The sequence below is a fragment of the Barbatula barbatula genome, assembly GCF_947034865.1.
Source record: "Barbatula barbatula genome assembly, chromosome: 2".
Lineage (NCBI taxonomy): Eukaryota > Metazoa > Chordata > Actinopteri > Cypriniformes > Nemacheilidae > Barbatula > Barbatula barbatula.
Genome location: NC_136767.1, coordinates 23793336 through 23801411, shown reverse-complemented (window position 1 = coordinate 23801411; position 8076 = coordinate 23793336). Strand labels below are relative to the sequence as shown.

At 38.0% G+C, this 8076-nt stretch overlaps 1 protein-coding gene across 1 annotated transcript; it reads right to left on the bottom strand.

Annotated features, from left to right (window-relative positions):
• Positions 1-104: 104 nt before the first annotated feature.
• On the bottom strand, positions 105-7355 carry pik3ip1 (phosphoinositide-3-kinase interacting protein 1). Its single transcript, XM_079475629.1, has 6 exons — positions 6976-7355; positions 6658-6771; positions 6139-6255; positions 4256-4450; positions 4074-4152; positions 105-1902 (listed from the first exon to the last, which is right to left on the bottom strand). The coding sequence occupies exons 1-6, from the start codon at positions 7043-7045 to the stop codon at positions 1683-1685; spliced, it is 795 nt and encodes a 264-aa protein (XP_079331755.1). The 5' UTR covers positions 7046-7355; the 3' UTR covers positions 105-1682.
• Between the last annotated feature and the right edge of the window lie 721 nt (positions 7356-8076).

Sequence of the window (8076 nt, the reverse complement as noted above, 5' to 3'; positions counted from 1 at the left end):
CCGTCATTGATGGTTCATTTGTTCACAATGTTCAGTGAAGCAGTTCTTAAGAAATCTGTGGAAGTTGATGTAAAATACTACATGTCAAGGGCAACAACAATTTTCTTCAAACTTGTTTTATTTCACAGCAGTAAAATCTGCCAAACATAATGCAAGTTTTGGAAACATGAGCAGTAACGTACAGTCCAATGTAATCGACAAAAGCAAATGCATATTAGAATCTAAAAATCAAAATATACAACAGTTTTCATACTGTTCATTGATTGACACAAAGTGGGAAAAAAAGTTAAAGGGGTGTTCAAATATCTCTTTTCTCAACACCTCTTGTACTTGAACATTTTCACCAATACTGCAATTCTGTTGCACCACTTTTTCAGATGAAGGGTTCATTGTTTTATGTTTGAAAGAACATTACTCAAGACCATACACAGAGGTCTTAATAGGCCCTTTTCACATGACGTTGCTTTTCTTCCGTTCTGCCGTGAAGCAGTGTATCGTTACTTCCGCTAGCGCTTCAGATTGGAGTTTACCAAGTCCCTTGCACAGCTGCCACAAATACGGCTAGATGATGTACATCATCTTGCATACAAATTTTCGCTTACGACAAGATCAAAGCTAGATAAAGGATACAAATTCCTCGTTGAACGGTACCTGTTTGATTATGAAGGTAAGTGTTTTGTTTTCTTAGCGAAGGTGCTAGGAGAAGAACTTGAATATGTGTTCTGTCAGTTTTTTTCACGGTTGTTAAATTCCAGCCCAACGGAAGTTCTTCTTGTTTGTTGCAAGAAGACGGATGTTATGATACACTGCTTTGCGAAAAGTCGGAAGTTTAGTTACGTCATTGTGAAAAGGTCCTATAGGACAGAGGAGCCACATTTACCCGAAAGGCCCCCAATGGCAGACTTCTTCTGATTGGTCCACTGTGGTCTCATCCACTTCTCAACACATTTCATATGAACCACAAATGCGATGATACAACAAAATGTGATTGACCGAGACGATACGGCTGGAAATCCAAGTTTCGACCTACTCTCACAACCAAAAACCTTCACTTATCATATGCAACTCTGAGAAAGAGCTTTTAAAGGAAACACCAACAACTGCTTATCAATGCACAGCTCGATATATAGTAAGAGTAGTTCTAGAGCATCAGTACACAATTTCAGGTTTAGTAACACTATTCTGTCCATCTCAGTTGCATTTACCAAAGGAGGGAAAGTATGGATTGTCTCCACTTTTAAAAAGCATATCGGCAGATGATCTGATACGTAATAGTGAACAGGACCTTTGCCCTTTCATATTCAGTATTCATGCTCTGTGATGAAGATGAAAACTTTGTAGCACTTAAAACTTGCATTTTATTCTCTATTTTATTCCCATGTCCCTGACATGCACATTTATACAAAACCACCTTTTACGCTCTGTCCAATTCATCCAAGCATCCTACTTTCCCCAACAGATCCATTGAGGAAACGAGGACACTATCCAGGGATAAAATCATTCCACGGCTCCCTCGAGAGGAATTTGCCCTACCTTTACTAAGAAACCAGGCTGTCAAGGCAGCGCAAAGAAACAGAGCTTAGAAACAGAAAGTGGACATGAGGTTTGGTCCTCGGAGATTCTGCAGTCCTGCATAGACGTGTCATAACTAAGCCTGTCCAGGCGATCATTCACTTCCTCTCTCATGCTCCGGGGGTCCCTGCTGCTGGGCCCATAAGTGGGTCTCCCCCCTCGGCGAACTCCTGCATGGGGGTCTGGTTGTTGGATTCGGCCGTGATGACGATGGTGTTCTCGTCCACCAGCTCGCATGTGGGGTTGGTGAAGGCGGAGAGAGGGAGAGTGATGCGATGCATCTCTCGCTCGTAAACGCGCTGGTCGTGCTGTTTCTTAAGATCAAGACCCCTGCAAGACAAACGACAAAAAGTGTCATGATTCATGGTTCACAGGATTCAAATCATGGTCATCATCACAAAGAAACAAATAATTTAGAACCTAAACCTTGGAAGTGTTTAATTTATGTTGCTGTAATGAAGTTTAGTTCATTTTCCTTATCCTTCACGTTTTATATTGTGTAACACATTTTCTGTATGTTAATAAAACCCATATTCCATGATACACTTTAGATTAGTGTAGATACACTTTCCAATAAATATCTTAAAAGTGTTTTGTCCATGATTGATTTAATCTAACCACTAAAGTAAAATATTGTACAAACATGCCCTCTCCAGACATCACATTTGGCCACTATTGTACGTAGATTTCCAATTTCTTTTGCATTTAGTAAGTTACTTTAATTAGTGACGTAGAAATCTTGAACCTTTGTCCCGTTAAATTTTTAATCATATTTACAAAACTTTGATGACCCTGTGTACAAGCATTCATAAATCAAATGCATCCCCTCCCGTATAACAGTGAAAACGTGGAAAGTTGGTCAAATGGAAAAAAAAAAAAAGCCAATGGGGGGAAGAGCTTACATCCTAACCCCACAATACGACTCCAAGTAACTTCTTGATATCCAACCGCAAAAAAGCTTCCCCAAGTCATTCTAACAGTCTGTACAGATGCAAAGAACCATTATGACTTGCATAATCCACCAAATTATTGTCTTATTTTGCAGCGTCTGCAGCTCTGAATATTCAGTAGAGGAATAAGATGAATCGAGTGGAAGAGCACTTCAGCTAGACTGTATTATTTAACAGTGAGGAGCTGAAGACTGGCTCTGGTATCTCCTATTTTAAGCGGTGAGATATGAATGTGCTACTGTCCAGAGAGAGGGCCAGCTCTGATTCATCATCCACTGCCAAGCATGGCAGACAGTATTGAGGATCACTGTACTTTAATGGTTGCTAGAAGTGGTCTTGTTAAGGATTCTTGACTGCTGGGCTGCACTCTTGTTTTTTCTCTGATGTCCACCTCCCTGCTTTTCTTTTTCTCCTCGTGTCTCTCTCTTTCCTTCAGACTGTGCATGTCAGCCTTTCCTGTAGCTCAGTGGTTAGAGCATGGCACAAGCAATGCCAAGGTGGTGGGTCTGATCCCAGGGGATTGCGCACATACTTGGAAACAAATGTATAGTATAAAGCAATGTAAGTCGCTTTAGATAAAAGCGTCAGCCAAATGCATAAATGTAAAGGTTACGCAATCCTCCTACTCTCAGTTATTCAAACGTATTCTGCTCTTCCCTGCTTGATCTGCCGCAAGCTCTGCCTGATAAGGACTGAGCATAGCCCACATTTAATAGTTTATAGTCATTTGAGATCCCAACATGTTTCCTGCGGGTGACATTGCCCTGGTATTATAGATGAAGCCTCTTCTCAACCCATCATACTGCCCTGCTTATTAATACTGAGCCCATTAATCGCAAGGAAACCGATCACACAATCAGCTGACACACGGCCCGAGGTTATCAGGTGTCCTGATAGAGTCCTTTTGAGAAGGAAGGACCAGTCAAGAACTTGTCTGAGTCATATTACAGCCCAAATTATAAAAGTGATTTTGTTTGATGAAAACAAAAATAATTTTGGATCATGAAAGTTAAACACATTTTCCCCTTAAATCGTATTAATGTAATATCATTATTAATATAAATATTAATACTGTAAATAAGTCTAGATTTAGCATACTTAACCAAATGCCAAAATGATTCTTAAATTCGATTTTCGGGTCAAACTTGAATATGTTTCAAATTTGGCAGTTTGCCAATACAGTCCATCTGCATTTTGAGTACATGAGGCTCACGCTGGTTTTTAGTTTATATCAGCACCCACTTGTATGTCAAAACAACCTCCTATATATAGACAGACAAGAATCCTCCAATAACAACCCACACCCACCATCTCTCTCTCATGCCAGTTAAGTGTTGTTATCTAATGCCCAGCCTTGTGATCACAGAGATGACATTATGTTCCCTTAAAAGTAACTAGTAAACACAATCCTTTATACTGTCGCACAAATTGCACTTCTCAACTAGATGAAATCTTCTACTTCTAGCTTAAGAAATAAACTAGGTCAATAATAAGGTACCATAACAATTCGGATGCTGAAACGTAAAGCTTTTTTTGGTTTGTTGTACTGACCGTTTGTAGAAGTATCCCACTGTGATCCCACCTCCGAGAAGAATGATGATGGCCATCATGAGAACAGCAAGGACATAACCTAGACACAAACGACGAGAAACACAAAATACAAACATGAATTTCTCAGTTGTTATGCATACTAAATAAAAGCGTGATTTATTTATCCCAGTCCTAGAACTTACCCATTGTCCCGAGGTCTTTTTTCGTCTTTGGTCCTGTTCTGACCTGTTGTTGGACTCCCTTGACGGGCTGCACCGCCGCACCCTCCACCGGCGAGGGAAAGGGGTTTGCGGGTTCAAAGGTCTCCTCCATCCTTTGACTAGGGGCTGGAGTGGGAACGGACTCTTCTGCAGCCGTGGTTTCAGTGGAGTTTTGCCCTGTAGGGTGACAGGTATAGTCTCATATAAGGTCGCTAGCATGTCTACTGTCATCACAGAATAATTCAAAACAGTTCTAGTGTGGTCTCTCCTCTGCTGTTGAATATACAGGATGAATGGTTTATTTGCGCCTATACTTTAAATAGGGTTTATGAAACATTTTATCGTTTCTCATATCATATTCTGTCTGCTCTTGCAGCTGTAACTTGGATTAAACGTCACGCCTTGAATGAGCTGTCAGACCTGATAAACTACATGAAACAAACTCTGTTACTTTATTATTGTTTTATTTCTCATAGGAAGTTGCCAAAGCTACATTGAAATATTGTATGTCTTTTCCATGTTAACATTACATGATTCAGTATGAAACAATACGATTAAATTTGAACACTTCTTTGCACAAAGCATTGTTAATAATACCATTATATTATAACTTTAGATTTTTTTAAATAGGACATCAGGCGCACATCCTTTCGTTTAGTCACACAGGAATCATTCACAGTGGAACCCGTTGACATTGGCTTCTCAAGCTATGGCCATCTAGATTTTTTCACCCCCCCCTCAACTCTGAAAAGTTGTTTACACACTTGAGCGGTGTTAAAGTAAATGAGGTAACAGCTCAGCAACCAATCAGCAGCTGTTACTGTGGTGCGCATGTTCTTTTAGACCAATTAGAATCCCAGAGGGCGTGGCCTACCCAAGAGCTGCAAGACAAGTTTCCATGCTTGTTTTCCTTTGTTCCGTCTAAAGTCTCAAGGCTGATGTGTTAGACTTGTGTTATGTTTAACTTTATCTGGCCTTGACGGATGGCGAAGTTAAAGAGTAAAGGAAACAACATCATTGTGTTAAAGCTGACCAACTGGCCCAGTGATCTCAATATGGATTTAAATTGCTCCGTTTTTTTAAACGTTCAGAAACGTTATGTACAACGCCAATGTTTTGTGTACGTTTTTTAAACCACATTCTATTATCCCACAAAAAGAAAGCAAATCTCTAAATGACGTAAATATTTTAAAATCAACTCCCTTTCGATTCTAGGAATAAAATGTACGACTGGAAGTGTAACTGTGTGGATAAACAGAAGCATGTCGAAATGCTTGTGAAATGCCTGAGAAAGGCATGAATTCAACAGATCTAAATCACACGATTCCTGTTAAAATTTCCTGCTATCCTGTTTCAAAGCCAAATATTTTTCATGATTTTTTCCATTTGGTGCCGAGCTAGAAATATTTTAAATCTTTCCGTAGAAGTAAATTCTAGATAAGAATTTAGGTTGTAATTTATGATGTTTATGTGAATATATTATAATTATTTCCATTATAACTGTGTTTAATACGACATTATTTATTTATTGACTGATTTTGTCTTGTGTTTAATGCCATATCAGCAACAAAAGGTTCTTACAAGGCCATCTGAGGGTATTATGAAGTAAATTAGAAATATGAAATAAGAACATATATATTTTTAGGCAAACATTTCAATATAAGAACTTTACATAATAATTTAAATGAAATAACATGTATATTTTCAATATGTCCATTAATAACATTTCCAAATAAAAACATTGCCTAATATAATGGAAAAAAGCATGAAACGTTTTGTAGTCAGTGGTGTAACATGAAATAATTACAACTGCACAAGTAATAAATATCCTAAATAAATAGTTTGTAGCAAAGTAAAATGGCTACCTTGGCATACTGTGACATGACATTCTTCTTTTTGGCCTACTTCATTCAACTCCGATACATAGCACCAAGGCTTCTCTGAGCCATCTGGGTTGCGACAGAAATTGTGGTCACCGACACCTACAGCCAAGGAAAACCAGAACAAATAACATTTTTTAATAACAACATTCACGTTCGGTGTGACATTTTCCAACCCGGCCATGGACATACACAAATTATATTTATAATATGACTTTGTTTGTGAGTGTCTGAGTTGCCTTCATCTTGGTTATGCAATTGTGATTGCTCAGCTTTTTTATACCTGGGCCGATGCCCACATCATATATAATCATCATGACTTATAATATAATCATCAAAATCTATAATCTGTAAGACCGATACTTTACATACTGCACTCTCTAATGCACTAAAACAATCTGTAAATACTATACATATCAAACATTTGATTTCCTTACTTTTAATTCAAAAACTCAAAAAATGATTTGTGGTATATAAAGAAATGATAAAGTTGCATCGTGTTACCTGTATCCAAGCCTTTAAACTTGAGATTTAGCTTGTTCCAGTTAAGGCAGATCTTCCCTGTGAATGAATACTGTTGTCTTCCTCTGTAGTCTCTTCCATCGGATGTTATGCACTCTGATAAAGTCATGAACTTCATGTATATTTCATATATTTCACATTACAGCAAACATAATATTTACTTTTCGAATACAAAACACCCACCAAAAAGCAAATCGATATATATAATATAAAAAAAACACATTGTAAAAATGCAAACTGGGTCGAAATGTATTTAAATCAAGCTTTCATTTTTTGTTATACAATGAAATGTGATCTTACCTTTAACGACTAACGCACAGCCCATCGACACCAATCCAAACAGAAACACAAAGTGAACCAGTCGCAACATTTTGTTTCATCCGTCGAAGTTGGAGAGTTAAGATAAGCAATTATTCACGAAGAACAGAAATGAAAACCGTCTGTTTGTATGAAAGAGCCTGTGGTGAATCCAGCCACACTGCCCTCCAGACGAGCTCTTGCTTTCGCGTTTCTTCTCTTCCTGCGAGTTGTAAACAGCCTCTGTGGATTGATGGTAGGGAACTAACCTTTGCAGCGCGGCTCTGCGCGTCCTCCGGGTCCTAAAACAGCAGGGCGGTTCGTTTTCACGCAACGCTGCGCAAAACAATTGGTGTATGATGTTAAAGTACCGCGAGAGCCATTCAAACACTGTGGATCTCGCGGTACTTGATGTCATGGGCCGATCTTTAGCGCAGAACTGTTCTTAGAACGTATCAAATTCTTAGTAAAGTTACGTACTTACAATGCGGTTACGTTTGTATTACATTAAATATATTATATATATTATATAATTGTACGGGACAGATGCAATTTTATATTTGATTTGAGTGTAATATTTTAATAACATTGATAAAATAAAACAAGAGAGACTTACCTCGTTGTTATTATTTTCTAAATTTTTGCATTCCTATAGGACCCATTTATTTGTTAACTACGCAAAATAATTTTTGTGCACAGCTCAAATATTTCCTCTCAAATATGCTCAAAGATGTATTATGCATCCTCTTTAGGATACATAATACATAAATAGTGGCATGTCTGGTCTCAGAGATATTAATAGAAAACAGGAAATCGTTGTTAGGTTCTGAAAACATGTCTCAAAAGGCTATTTCATATTTGATTTAATTTCACAAAAGCTTTATTAGAAACATTTCCTTAGCGTGACTTTTTAACCATGCAAAAAATCGCAGATTTCTTTCTAATGTGCAGACTTAATGGAAACCATTTGACTGAATAAGCTTACATGCAACGTACGTTTGTGAAGAATGAAATAGAGGCAAGAGCTGCACACAAATTCATCATCGACTTGCAATTCTCTGCTTGTCACATCATCCATCCTTGTTAAACAAATGTGACAGAGCA

Excerpts from the sequence above, each read along its gene's own strand:
- pik3ip1 (XM_079475629.1), bottom strand. The coding sequence starts at position 7,045 with ATGTTGCGACTGGTTCACTTTGTGTTTCTGTTTGGATTGGTGTCGATG. Across the intron at positions 6,256-6,657 it reads GTTTAAAGGCTTGGATACAG|GTGTCGGTGACCACAATTTC; the intron begins GTAACACGATGC and ends CCTTGGCTGTAG. Across the intron at positions 1,903-4,073 it reads GTGGGATACTTCTACAAACG|GGGTCTTGATCTTAAGAAAC; the intron begins GTCAGTACAACA and ends TTTGTCTTGCAG.